We start from the raw sequence: 15,019 nt of genomic DNA, 5'->3' as shown, positions 1-15,019 counted from the left end.
TGATATAGGCTTAGATGTGATAAATAGCCCAGCCTCTCTCTATTGCATTAGCTCAGCTAACAGATACATTGCAGTGCGAATGGGCACAGACACGCGATTGGTTTCTTATATAAAAGTTGCATATTAAATTCCGTCATAGGACTGCACCCTGCAAGCATGTTTCTGAGAAAAAGGAGCGAGAGAAAGAGAAAAAATAGAGGTGGAGAGTGAAGAGAGAGGGGGAGAGAGGAGAGAGGGGGAGAGAGGGGGAGAGAGGAGAGAGGGGGAGAGAGAAGAGAGGGGGAGAGAGGGGGGGGGAGAGAGGGGGGGGGAGGAGAGAGGGGGAGGGAGAGGAGAGAGGGGGAGAGAGGGGAGAGAGGGGAGAGGGGGAGAGAGGAGAGAGGAGAGAGGGGGAGAGAGGGGGGAGAGGAGAGAGGGGGAGAGAGGGGGAGAGAGGGGGAGACAGGAAAGAGGGGGAGAGAGGGGGGAGAGCAAAAGAAAGGAAAGGATGACAGTCTGTGACAGAGAAGAACATGGAGGGAGGGAGAAGGAGAGGTAGAAACATATTTTCTTTCTAACTTTCTCTCTTTGTACATCTTGTGTTCTCTATATGTCTGTGTGTGTTCCCAGCTGTTAAGTGCTACTGTTAACGACCTCTTAATTGTTTTCTAACTCATTAAGATGCTGATGTTTTAATAGTAATTAATCTGTCATTTGTCCATATCCAAATATGGACCACAGAGACTTCTCCGAAAAGTATCCCTCCCTTAATCCAGTGTCAATGCAGAACCCTATTGGAAGGAGACACTGTGAAGGTACTTCCTCTCATCACTGTTAATTGCTTATTAACTACCGTTAATTACAAGGCTATAGCTGTGGGATTTGGCTTGTCAGAAAATAGCTTCTTGATGTTGATGGGAGTTAAACTCTCCCTCTTTTTAAATCTTTCAAGGAAATCCATCATAAATGTTTTAGAAGTTTGCTTGGCGTATGTATATGTTCGACCAATGATGAATTGTCCTACATAACTCAACTATCTGCTCTCTCTCTATGTTCCTCTCTCTCTCTCTCTCTCTCTCTCTCTCTCTCTCTCTCTCTCTCTCTCTCTCTCTCTCTCTCTCTCAATATTTCTCTCTCTCAATTTCAATTTCATTTTAAGGGTCTTTATTGGCATGTTAAACATACGTTTACATTGCCAAAGCAAGTGAAATAGATAAAAAATGAACAGTAAACATTACGCTCACAAAAGTTCCAAAAGAATAAAGACATTACAAATGTCATATTATGTCTATATACAGAGTTGTAATGATATGCAAATAGTTAAAGTACAAAAGGAAGCAATCTGGATGGAGAGCACCACAGATCTCCTCAGAGGGAGCTTCAATAGATATATTTTTTCTTTCTTTCCCCTAATTGTCATATGACCCTTTTTGTTGAAGTACAAAAGGGTTAATAAATACGTTTAAATATAGGTTGTATTTACAATGGTGTTTGCTCTTCACTGGTTGACCTTTTCTTGTTGCAACAGGTCACAAATCTTGCTGCTGTGATTGCACACTGTGGTATTTCATCCAATAGATATGGGAGTATCAAAATTGGATTTGCTTTCAAATTCTTTGTGTGCCTGTGCAATCTGAGGGAAATACGTGTCTCTAATATGGTCATACATTTGGCAGGAGGTTAGGAAGTGCAGCTCAGTTTCCACCTCATTTTGTGGGCAGTGTGCACATAGCCTGTCTTCTCTTGAGAGCCAGGTCTGCCTACCGTGGCCTTTCTCAATAGCAAGGCTATGCTCACTGAGTCTGTACATAGTCAAAGATTTCCTTAATTTTGGGTCAGTCACAGTGGTCAGGTATTCTGCCACTGTGTACTCTCTGTTTAGGGCCAAATAGCATTCTAGTTTGCACCGCTTTTTTGTTAATTCTTTCCAATGTGTCAAGTAATTATCTTTTTGTTTTCTCATGATTTGGTTGGATCTAATTGTGTTGCTGTCCTGCGTTTGTGAACAGAGCCCCAGGACCAGCTTGCTTAGGGGGCTCTTCTCCAGGTTAATTTCTATTTAGTTGATGGCTTTGTTATGGAAGGTTTGGGAATCGCTTCCTTTCAGGTGGTTGTAGAATTTAACGTCTCTTTTCTGGATTTTGATAATTAGCGGGTATCGGCCTAATTCTGCTCTGCATGGATTATTTGGTGTTTTACGTTGTTCACTGAGGATTTTTTTTACTGAATTCTGCATGCAGTCTTAATTTAGTGTTTTTCCGATTTTGTGAATTCTTGGTTGGTGAGCGGACCCCACACCTCACAACCATATAGGGCAATGGGTTCTATAACTGATTTAAGTCTTTTAAGCCAGATCCTATGGTATGTCGAATGTTATGTTCTTTTGATGGCATAGAAGACCCTCAAAGGTATATCACCCCCTACCTTGTCACAACACAACTGATTGGCTCAAACGCATTAAGAAGGAAATAAATTCCATAAATTAACTTTTAACAAGGCACATCTGTTAATTGAAATGCGTTCCAGGTGACTACCTCATGAAGCTGGCTGAGAGAATGCCATGAGTGTGCAAAGCTGTCATCAAGGCACACGTTTTTTGGTTACTACATGATTCCATGTGTTATTTCCTAGTTGTGATGTCTTCACTATGATTCTACAATGTAGAAAATAGTAAAAATAAAGAAAAACCCTTGAATGAGTAGGTGTGTCACGCCCTGACCTTAGAGAGCCTTTTTATGTCTCTATTTGGGTTGGTCAGGGTGTGATTTGGGGTGGGCATTCTATGTTTTGTTTTCTATGATTTTGTGTTTCTATGTTTTGGCCGGGTATGGTTCTCAATCAGGGACAGCTGTCTATCGTTGTCTCTGATTGGGAACCATACTTAGGTATCCCTTTTTCCCTCCTTTGGTTGTGGGTAGTTAACCAATTCCGGGAACTCTAAACAAACAAAAACACTAAGAGTTATCGATCCAATGCGGAGATGTATGGATAAACCACTTCTCCAATCTTTTTGGCTCTATAATTTTACATAGCAAATATAATTTACCCAAAATAAAATAAACAATTCTTGATTAGAATTAACTAAGTTATATTCAAAATGCAACTGAAATAAATTACACCAACACCCCCGTAATCAAAGATGGCGTGATCAACCGTGACGAGAGCAGCCATTCACGCACGCGCATATGAGAATTTACACCGTGTGCCCAAAGAGTGCCACACCTCAACCAGGAAGTATGGCATTGGTGGGAAAAAAGGTTTGTGAAAAACAAACAATTTATATAAAGAAACAAATGCATTTTTATGAAACATTAATGAAATTAAGTGTTGAATGTATAAATTAATTAGACTGGGCCCTTAATTAGACTGGGTCTGTAGAAATATACAATAACTGAATGTAAGACGAATGTTACAAAACTCAAGGAAAGAAAGAGAGCTTGCTTAACCGTTGCCTGTCGGGACAGAAGACTTGTGTGTGTTGTTCCGATAATTTGTCATCTCATTTCTAAACACAGTACTATCTATGGTCTCCATTTCCACAATCCATCCATTGAGTCAACAAAGCACATGGCTCATATCTAAAGAACACCCACTGATTATAGAGGAGAGGAGAATGGGTTCTCACCTACAATATGAAGGTCCGTTTGGGAGGGAAAAGGTGAAACCAGGAGAAGAGATGGAGTTGGAGAAGCGAGGGAGTAGAAGGGTGTTGGAGGGGAGGGGAGAAGAGAGTGAGTGGAAGAGGAGAGGAGAAGAGAGGGTGTTGGAGGGGAGTGGGGAAGAGAGGAAGTAGGAGAGGAGGGGAGAAGAGAGGGTGTTGGAGGGGAGAAGAAAGGGAGTTAGAGAGGAGGGGAGAAAAGAGGGAGATGCAAAGGAGGGGAGAAGAGAGGGAGTAGGATAGGAGGGGAAAAGAGAGGGAGTAGGAGAGGAGGGGAGGGGAGAAGAGAGGGAGTTGGAGAAGAGAGAGAGTAGGAGAGGAGGGGAGATGAGAGGGAGTAGGAGAAGAGAGAGAGTAGGAGAGGAGGGGAGATGAGAGGGGATAGGAGAAGAGAGGGTGTTGGAGAGGAGGGGAGAAGAGAGGGAGTAGGAGGGGAGGGGAGAATAGAGGGAGTTGGGGAAGAGAGGGAGTAGGAGAGGAGGGGAGAAGAGAGGGAGTAGGAGGGGAGAAGAGAGGGAGTAGGAGAAGAGAGAGAGTAGGAGAGGAGGGGAGATGAGAGGGAGTAGGAGGGGAGGGGAGAATAGAGGGAGTTGGGAAGAGAGGAGTAGGAGAGGAGGGGAGAAGAGAGGGAGTAGGAGGGGAGAAGAGAGGGAGTAGGAGAAGCGAGAGAGTAGGAGAGGAGGGGAGATGAGAGGGAGTAGGAGAAGAGAGGGTGTTGGAGAGGAGAAGAGAGGGAGTAGGAGGGGAGGGGAGAAGAGAGGGAGTAGAAGAGGAGAGGAGAAGAGAGGGAGTAGGAGGGGAGGGGAGAAGAGAGGGAGTAGAAGAGGAGAGGAGAAGAGAGGGAGTAGGAGGGGAGGGGAGAAGAGAGAGAAGAGGAGAGGAGAAGAGAGGGAGTAGGAGGGGAGGGGAGAAGAGAGGGAGTAGAAGAGGAGAGGAGAAGAGAGGGAGTAGGAGTGGAGGGGAGGGGAGAAGAAATGGAGTTGGAGAGGAGGGGAGGGGAGAAGTGAACGAGAGAGAAAGAGTGGATGGGGAGGGATGTTACACCCCAGAGGGGCTGGAGTCATAACTCATCTTTTATTAAAAATAATGAAAAAAGTTAATGAGTTAATAAGATCTGGAGAGAGGAGGGGTGGAGAGCATTGGACGAGAGGAGGAGGGGGAGAGAGAGAAAGGAGAGCAGACAAGGGAGAGACACCCATATCAGATCAAAGCAAAATCGCACTCTACTTGAACAGAGCTATGCTCAATCATGAGGCATCAAAGCTAAAGGAACTGTATAATATTAATAAATGCTATAGATGGAAGGAAAATAGTGTGGAAATCTACCAAAAAAACTATTAGGCAACAACACATTCAAGAGAAGATATAAACTTGGCAGTAGAAAGCCTAAACAGCATATTTGATCTCTCAGCTTCCCTATCAAATATATTTTTTGAAAGCAGACAACCTAGGGAAAAAAAAGAACAACAATGACAAATGGTTTGATGAAGAATGCAAAAACCTAAGAAAGAAACTGAGAAACCTATCCAACCAAAATCACTAAAACAATACACAAATGCACTACCGGTCCAAAGTTTTAGAACACCTTGTCCCGGTCGTCGCTGGAAGAAGACCAAGGTGCAGCGTGGTTAGCGTACATTTTCCTTTTTATTTCAAATGTCGCCAACAAAACAACAAATGAAAGAAACAACCGTGAAGCTTACAGGGCTATAGTGCCACAAACAAAGTTAGATTCTATAGATTCTTCAATTACATTGAGCTGATTTCTGATGTGCTGTTTCTTCTTTTACCGTAGTGTACACTACCGGTCAAAGGTTTAGAACACCTATTCATTCAAAAGTTTTTCTTTATTTTTACTATGTTCTACATTATAGAATAATAGTGAAGACATCAAAACTATGAAATAACACATATGGAATCATGTAGTAACCAAAACAGTGTTAAACAAATCAAAATATATTTTATATTTGAGATTCTTCCAACAGCCACTCTTTGCCTATGGACAATTATCTTAACCTTATATCTGTCTCTGTAGGCCGAGCTGTGAGGTTAACACTAGCCTACTAGCTACCTGTTAATTTTAGGCCTACATTCCTTAAGGACTCTTTGGTTTGGGAGAGGGTCGGGGAAGGATAGATGGCGGAAGCGGATGTTCTGTTTGAAACTGATGGTGCATCGTGTGGAGAGGAGAGTGGGAAGGAATGGATAGAGAACAGGAAGAGAAACAAGAAGTCCAGTAAATAAAAGTTCTGAATCTTCTTTTAGAGTGAGGGTTTTGGACCGAAGGTATGGAACGCCATTTGGGTCTTTGCGTGTCAAAAAATATACACGTCAAATAACACTATTTGATGCGTCAAATAAGCTTTTCATTTGACACGTCAAATAACATAATTATATTATAGCACAGTCATACTCCATTTCATGTCTACACATTCCAACATGCCAACCTCGTTTAGCATGATATATTCCATTGTGACATAATTCCGCGATATGTATTCATTTACATCACTTTCAATTGGAGACTTTTATTTTGAAGGCGAACCACAAATTACACTATTGTGGCTAATCCTTATTGAGGCTACTTTCACAGAAGTGGGTCCGACCACCATTAATCAAATAAGAACTGTCTTATAAATTAGGGGTATTTTAGATGATGACACCTAGCTATATAGTTAGCTAGCTAACTATAGGTACTGAAACAGATTATGTCGTTTTGCTATGTTTTTGGGGAAGAACATTGTTTGCATCCATCAGCTAGCTCGCTTTGTTTATGACCAGCATTTTTCCAGAGCTTGGGGATGTGTGTCTGCGCTCGTGCGGCAGCGACAGGTGCGCGAGACAAAACTTTACCAGCATCATAGCATACGTATCGGGGAATCGCTGTGACATATGAAATACGAGTGATAATGTAATGAATGTGTAATAACTACGTAAAAAAATGATGAACGTGTTATATTATTACGTGACGTGCAGTCCTATTCAGGTCCTGATTGGTCAACAAGCTTATTTGAAAAGTAAAGACCCAAACGGCGTTCCATAGGAAGGAGATACCTGGGGGATCCGTTTGATGTCTCTGTGAAAATCCTAGATGTGTTGGATGAGGTTGCATCAGTGATAAAAACAAGAAGTGGGCTTATTCTGAGGAGCAGAGGGAGGGTGCTTTGCTCCTCATAAAGATATTGGAATGTGTGCTATGTGGATCTTCGAAGCAGGGCGTCTATCAACGGGGTTGTCTCTGGGGTGGCGCTAGAAGTGAGTGTAAAGGATATAACTGAAGAAGTAGAGGGAGAGGTCGGTGTATACCGACTGACCTGTATAGTGGATGGAGTGGTTCTACTAAGCTATATGGAATTGTTTTAAGGTCATACCAAGGATCATTTAGCTTTTTGATTTAGAATTTTAAAACCCCTTGAAGTATTAAAAATACCTATATTATTTTTATATTTTATATTAAAAAATGTATTTGGCCTTTCTGCTATTACAAACACATTGAATAACAGATTCACTACATGGAACAACAGATAGTCCCCCCCCCCCCCCCCCCCCCCCCCCCCCAAAAAAAAAACGAAAGGAAGTTTGTGCTGCAGTGTCTGTCCTGTATCTGAGAGATACAAGAAAGATCAGGAAATGTTTTTTAATATTTGGCACTAAACAGTCTCCATATATACTTCCTTTAATTTTTTCAACTGGTACCGGGGACCTTCAGACAAGTCTTGTGAGGACAAACTGTTTGGATGCTGCAGACGATTTTGTGAGAAGATCGATGTTCGGGATGTCTCATGGTCTGACAAACAGCGCTCTCTAGCTCTGTCACCTTTCACCACAGATACAGAAGTGTGACATCTGCTGATGTGGTAGATTGAGATGCGTCCAAGCTGACAGATTTCTTTGGGGATTTTTGTGTTATGTGGGGATTTGACAGCAGAGGAAATACATGGAATCCTGTCGATGGAAGTACCGCCCTGTCAGGCCTCTGATCCTGTGTAGGGATGTGATTTGGACTGTGACGGATGCAGCGTAATTGTTCTCCAGTAGGTGGCGGAAGGCACATTACATTTGTGTGACTGCAATTATACCAGAGGAGAAGAAGTGCCAGCTCTTTGCTGCTTGTTTATTGGCAGTTGAAGTGTGCAGATTGGCACAATACCACATTTCTTCAGAATCTACATAAACCTGGACTTAGTCCCTTTTATCCTGAAAACCAAGTTATGTATGTTTTTCAAGAACTTGACTTTTCCTTTTCATAATTTTTGTTTGAATTTGATATATATATTTTTTTTACAGGGACCGGCACATTAATCAACGTTTCAGTAAAAGTGCCGGTTTTAGCCAGCCGGCTAATTTGCAACCACTGTCCCTGGCCAACGTTCCCACGGCTACCATGAGAGAGCTCCTGGAGAAAATAAATGGCATGATATTGTTCGGATCCATGACTACTGGTAAATGCTATTCTACCACTCCACCACCAGCGTTCAGTACCATCCCTGGTTGTAGGTGGCCTACCTTCACAACCTTACAAAAACTTCGATGGCACTGTGGTTAGTCGTGACAAATATCAGATCCCAAGACGTTCTGGGGCATGTTTTAGTCCAGTAGGCTGCATGTACATACTGTGTACTCAAATTCAAAATACCTAGTAGATGACCCATATAGCTGCACAGTTAAACAGTTCCTCATACAGATGAAACACTCTCACATATTTGAAATCATTTTCTCTCAGAACACTGATTGTTTTAATAGATAATTCCTGAGTCTAGTCCCCTTGTCAGGTTGTAGTACTATATTCCATCACTAGAGGGCATAACTATCTGCTTCATTGGAAGATCACAGTCAGGTTCAGGTGAATAACACCAGAGCTTAGATTTCACCACCAGTCTGGGACGAGAGTTTTAGTTTGTCTGTCTGTCTGTCTGTCTGTCTGTCTGTCTGTCTGTCTGTCTGTCTGTCTGTCTGTCTGTCTGTCTGTCTGTCTGTCTGTCTGTCTGTCTGTCTGTCTGTCTGTCTGTCTGTCTGTCCCAGAACAAATTGACATGTGGGCTTCCCCAGTCACTGCTTATTGGTTGAAGTGATAGAAATAGTCTCATTCTAGTTCTGCGGTTAAAGGTCCCCGGTATTCCTTGTTGCAGATTGTCCGTGATATTTTAGACGACTCCCAGTGTCCTGGGGGAGAACATAGAGAAGTGGATCACTGTTATGAACCTGTTATAAACTCATGAATCGTTTTTAGATGTCTTACCTGTCTGTGATGTGATTGATCCCCTGGGCTGGGTGTCTGAGTTAAGTTGGCTGGTCCTGGGCTCAGCTTTCAGGACTGGTAGGACACTGAATCCTCCTCACAGATAGACACAGGGTCAGCGCGATCAGACACACAGGATATAGAATGACACAGGCTATCAACAGTTTTATAGTAGGCTACAGATAATTAGACAGGTGATTTATTTTTATCTGTACTTGTTTTTGCTCACTAGATGCCCCTGTGCTGTGCTGAGTGGAAGGTATGGTTGTTCCTCTGACTTCCTGTACCATCATCATCACACCGGTCTCACCTGGCCCCGCCCTACAGGAAGAGGTGTGTTCACACAGCAGAGCGACACCTCCCCCCACCTACCCCCCCGCACCTGAGAGGGATACAAGACCAGAAGACCAGTTGGCTATTCTGTGCACACAGGCTCACCATTGACCTAACTCGCGAGACACGAGAAAATACAATATTTTGGAGTTGTTATAAGTGTATGTTCCGTCACCATGTGTGTTGTCTTTCCCCTTGTTCCTTTTACCCGTCATGGTTGTATTGTGGGGCGACGCTGGCCCGCCCCTCCCCCTGCCGTATCCATAGTAACCACAGCGCAGCAGGCGGGCGTAGGCGGACCTAAAGTCTCTGTTGAGGGCAGCGTAGAGCAAAGGGTTCAGAGCTGAGTTGATGTATCCCAGCCACAGCACCACAGGGTAGGCTGCTGGGTAGTTCTGCATCCTCAGACCCATGATAGTAAACAGGGTGAAGTAGGGGAACCAGCACACCATGAACGCTCCGATCACTGCTGCTAGAGTCACTGTGGCTTTGTGTTCCCGTAGAGCCATCGCTGTTACTGAGGTGAGTTGACGAGGGGCTGACGAGGGGCTGTTGTTGTTGAGGTTGGGTTGTGCATGGATGATGCGTCTGGCCTGGGCCCGGGCGATGCGGAGGATGCGGAGGTAGTTCCAGCACATGATCAGCAGGGGAAGGTAAAAGGTTAAGGAGGCGTCCACTGCAACGTACGACGGGTTCAGCTCAAACTTACACTCCCTCTCCTCCCCCGGGCCGCGGTTCTGCACACTGCCGTCCACAGTGTTCCAGCCCAGGTGGATCGGTAGGAACGACACCCCCAGTGACACCGCCCACACCGAAGCCATCGTTATGGCTACCCCCCTCGGCAACACCAGCGACGAGTATCTAAGGGGTGCGGTCACGGCCAGGTAGCGGTCCACGCTGATGGCCAATAGGGTGAGGATGGAGGCAGTGCATAACATAACATCCAATGAGATGTAGATGTTGCAGAGGGTCGGCCCCAGCGGCCAATCGCTGAACTGGAGGAGGGCGGAGAAGGGCAGGACCAGCATGCCAAGCAGCAGGTCAGTGATGGCCAGGGAGACGATGAAACAGTTGGTGAGGCAGCGGAGACGTCGTGTGGCGCAGACGGCCAGACATACCAGGACATTACCAAACACCGTCAGCAGAATGAGCAGGGACAGGGTCACACCTAGTATCACCACAGACAGCATCCTTACTGAAGTCCCAGTCCCTACCCTAACCCCTGCCCTACACCCAGTCTCAACCCTAACCCCTGCCCTACACCTAGTCTCAACCCTAACCCCTGCCCTACACCCAGTCCCTACCCTAACCCCTGTCCTACACCCAGTCCCTACCCTAACCCCTGCCCTACACCCAGTCTCAACCCTAACCCCTGCCCTACACCCAGTCCCAACCCTAACCCCTGCCCTACACCCAGTCTCAACCCTAACCCCTGCCCTACACCCAGTCTCAGCCCTAACCCCTGCCCTACACCTAGTCTCAACCCTGACCCCTGCCCTACACCCAGTCTCAACCCTAACCCCTGCCCTACACCCAGTCTCAACCCTAACCCCTGCCCTACACCTAGTCTCAACCCTAACCCCTGCCCTACACCCAGTCTCAACCCTAACCCCTGCCCTACACCCAGTCTCAACCCTAACCCCTCACTTACACCCAGTCTCAACCCTAACCCCTGCCCTACACCCAGTCTCAACCCTAAATCTTGCCCTACACCCAGTCTCAACCCTAACCCCTGCCCTACACCCAGTCTCAACCCTAACCCCTGCCCTACACCCAGTCTCAACCCTGACCCCTGCCCTACACCCAGTCTCAACCCTAACCCCTGCCCTACACCCAGTCCCAACCCTAACCCCTGCCCTACACCCAGTCTCAACCCTAACCCCTGCCCTACACCCAGTCTCAACCCTAAATCTTGCCCTACACCCAGTCTCAACCCTAACCCCTGCCCTACACCCAGTCTCAACCCTAACCCCTGCCCTACACCCAGTCTCAACCCTAACCCCTGCCCTACACCCAGTCTCAACCCCAACCTCTGCCCTACACCCAGTCCCAACCCCAACCCCAACCCCTCACTTACACCCAGTCCCAACCCCAACCCCTTCCCTACACCCAGTCCCAGCCCCAACCCCTCACTTACACCCAGTCCCAACCCCTGCCCTACACCCAGTCCCAACCCTAACCCCTCACTTACACCCAGTCCCAGTCCCAACCCTAACCCCTCACTTACACCCAGACCCAGTCCCAACCCTAACCCCTCACTTACACCCAGTCCCAGTCCCAACCCTAACCCCTCACTTACACCCAGTCCCAGTCCCAACCCTAACCCCTCACTTACACCCAGTCCCAGTCCCAACCCTAACCCCTCACTTACACCCAGACCCAGTCCCAACCCTAACCCCTCACTTACACCCAGTCCCAACCCTAACCCCTCACTTACACCCAGTCCCAACCCTAACCCCTCACTTACACCCAGTCTCAACCCCAACCCTTGCCCTACAACAAAAACTCAGTCCAGTCTCCTTCAGGTAATACTTATCTGGGTGCGTCTATATCCATACCAATGTGCGTAGATGGACATTTATCTGTGTGTTTGAGCTATTTTCCTGAGTATGTTTGGGCATATTTCACATCTATTGGAGTGTATATGTTGTCTGGATGGAGAGGTCTGGATGGAGAGGTCTGGATGGAGAGGTCTGGATGGAGAGGTCTGGATGGAGAGGTCTGGATGGAGGTCTGGATGGAGAGGTCTGGATGGAGAGGTCTGGATGGAGAGGTCTGGATGGAGGGGTCAGTTCATCATTACAGATCCTCTGATTGATGGAGCGATGAGGAGGTTGATGGCTGGTCCAGTCAGTGTTTGATGATGGGCTGTAGAACAGCTCCCTCTGTTGGTGGCTGGTCCACACTAATCTTCCATATCACTCAAAAATGCATCTAAACACACAGAGCAACAGAAAGTTAGACAGAGCCAAAAAACTAAGTACCATGGCCTGTATACTGCAAGGAGACACTTTACCATGCTACTTACAAGTGCAGTTACTTCCACTAGCAAATCGAAGCAAATGTTGCCCACTGGGCACAGACGTCAATTCAACATGTGTTCAAATCAAATCAAAATCATATTTTATTTCTCACATTTCCCGAATACAGGTGTAGATCTTACCGTGAAATGCTTACATACGAGCCCTTAACCAACAGTGCAGAGTTTTAAAAAGTAAGTAAGAAAAATGTGCTAAATAAACTAAAGGAAAAATAGTAACACAATAAAATAACAATAACGAGGCTATGTACAATGGGTACTGGTACTGAGTCACTGTGCAGGGTTACGGGTAAGTCGAGGTAATATGTACATGTAGGTAGGGGTAAAGTGACTATGATAGATAATAAACAGAGAATAGCAGCAGTGTATGTGAAGAGTGTGAAGGAATGTGTCCATGTGTGTGTGTGTGTGTGTGTTGGAGTGTCAGTGTAGTATGTGTGAGTGTGTGGTTAGAGTCTAGTGAGTGTACACCGAGCCTGTGCAATGGACTCAGTTAAAAAAATACAAATAAATAACAATAAAATAAGGGGGTCAATGCAATTAGTCTGGGTAATTAGTCCGGGTAATTAGTCTGGGTAATTAGTCCGGGTAGCCATTTGATGAACTGTCTTATGTCTTGGGGGTAGAAGCTGTTAAGGTGTAATGATTGGGCGGTGAGTCGGAAGCAGATGCAACGTTTTAATAAAACAACAAAACCAAGAACACGACACTAACATAAGGCAGTACCCCGATACACAAGAACAATACCAACTGGTGAGTGAACCTGGGAAGTGACATATAAAGGGGAGGAAATGATGAAGGTAGTGGAGTCCAGGAGTGAATCATAATGATTCACAGGTGCATGTAATGATGAATCCCAGGACCAGTGGTTAGTACTCTGGCGATATTGTACGCCGGAGGGGAGGAGCAGGAGCAGACATGACATAAGGAGCCTTATTGCTCTGGTACCGCTTGCTGTGCAGTAGCAGAGATAGCAGTCTATAACTTGGTTGGCTGAAGTCTTTCTAATTCTTTAGGGCATTCCTCTGACACCGCCTGGTGTAGAGGTCCTGGATGGCTGTGAGCTCAGCCCCAGTGATGTACTTGGCCGTACGCACTACCCTCTGTAGCGCCATGCGATCGAAGGCCGAGCAGTTGCCATAGCAGGCAGTGATGCAACCAGTTAGGATGCTCTCAATGGTGCAGATGTAGAACTTTCTGAAGATTTGAGGGCCCATGCCCATGCTTCTTCACAACTGTTTGTATGTGTGTGAACCATTTTAAGTCCTTAGTGATTTGGACACAGGAACTTGAAGCTCTTGACCCGTTCCTTTGCAGCCACGGATTGGGCTGTTTCCTGTAGTCCCCGATCAGCTCCTTGGTCTTACTGACATTGAAGGAGAGGTCGTTGTCCTGGCAGGTCCCTATAGACCGTGTCATCGTCGCTCTTCCCGAACACACACACAAACACACACACACACACACACACACACGTACACACACACACACGCGTACACACACACACACCCACGTACACACACACACACACACACACACACACACACACACACACACACGCGTACACACACACACACACCCACGTACACACACACACACACACACACACACACACGAACACACACACACACACACACACACACACACACACACACACACACACACACACACACACACACACACACACACACACACACACACACACACACACACACACACACACACACACACACACACACACAGGCTCCCATACTCTGTCGGACTCTTGGCAGAGCTTCCTTCCCATAGTTTATGTCCATATCTGGGCATCCTCCAATGTGTAGTGCTGGCCTGACATACCCCCACTCCAGACTGCCTTCCCACAGACAGGTCACAGAGGGGTGTGTGTGTCTGTTTGTGTATTTGAGGAACTATGGTGTTCACGTTTCTCTTTGTGTTTTTCTGCATTCATTTGACTTCAGTATTTGATGGGTGTGTGTTGGAATTTGAGAGCGAAGGCGTACGATATGATTGCCTAAGATATGAATACAATGTATGCAATACAATGTAGAACGTGAAACGGACTGTCGGACACACAATAGTTGCATTAATGTAAACTGAACTAGATGGTTATTCTCACCTGTAGTAGTAAGAGAGGTCAGAGGTGAAAGGACTGGATGGGTTTTGAGAGGTGAAAGGACTGGATGGGCTTTTGAGAGGTCAGAGGTGAAAGGACTGGATGGGTTTTGAGAGGTGAAAGGACTGGATGGGTTTTGAGAGGTGAAAGGACTGGATAGGCTTTGAGAGGTCAGAGGTGAAAGGACTGGATGGGTTTTGAGAGGTCAGAGATGAAAGGACTGGATGGGTTTTGAGAGGTGAAAGGACTGGATGGGTTTTGAGAGGTGAAAGGACTGGATGGGTTTTGAGAGGTCAGAGATGAAAGGACTGGATGGGTTTTGAGAGGTGAAAGGACTGGATGGGGTTTGAGAGGTCAGAGGTGAAAGGACTGGATGGGTTTTGAGAGGTGAAAGGACTGGATGGGTTTTGAGAGGTGAAAGGACTGGATGGGTTTTGAGAGATCAGAGATGAAAGGACTGGATGGGTTTTGAGAGGTCAGAGATGAAAGGACTGGATGGGTTTTGAGAGGTGAAAGGACTGGATGGGGTTTGAGAGGTCAGAGGTGAAAGGACTGGATGGGTTTTGAGAGGTGAAAGGACTGGATGGGTTTTGAGAGGTGAAAGGACTGGATGGGTTTTGAGAGGTCAGAGATGAAAGGACTGGATGGGTTTTGAGAGGT

General features: G+C 46.0%; 1 protein-coding gene across 1 annotated transcript; it reads right to left on the bottom strand.

Moving 5' to 3' along the window:
- Nucleotides 1–8,717: 8,717 nt before the first annotated feature.
- On the bottom strand, nt 8,718–10,396 carry LOC120062126 (histamine H2 receptor-like). Its single transcript, XM_039011935.1, has 3 exons — nt 9,415–10,396; nt 8,874–8,966; nt 8,718–8,797 (listed from the first exon to the last, which is right to left on the bottom strand). The coding sequence occupies exons 1-3, from the start codon at nt 10,394–10,396 to the stop codon at nt 8,718–8,720; spliced, it is 1,155 nt and encodes a 384-aa protein (XP_038867863.1).
- Between the last annotated feature and the right edge of the window lie 4,623 nt (nt 10,397–15,019).

This window comes from Salvelinus namaycush, chromosome 17 (assembly GCF_016432855.1).
Source record: "Salvelinus namaycush isolate Seneca chromosome 17, SaNama_1.0, whole genome shotgun sequence".
NCBI lineage: Eukaryota > Metazoa > Chordata > Actinopteri > Salmoniformes > Salmonidae > Salvelinus > Salvelinus namaycush.
This window is presented reverse-complemented; position numbering and strand designations above follow the sequence as displayed.

What these genes read in the sequence shown, in the direction of transcription:
- LOC120062126 (XM_039011935.1), bottom strand. Translation starts at nt 10,396, where the DNA reads ATGCTGTCTGTGGTGATACTAGGTGTGACCCTGTCCCTGCTCATTCTG. An exon ending in CCACAATACAACCATGACGG is followed by an intron (nt 8,967 to 9,414) that starts GTAAAAGGAACA and finishes ATCTGTGAGGAG; the next exon opens with GATTCAGTGTCCTACCAGTC. An exon ending in ATCAATCACATCACAGACAG is followed by an intron (nt 8,798 to 8,873) that starts GTAAGACATCTA and finishes GTTCTCCCCCAG; the next exon opens with GACACTGGGAGTCGTCTAAA.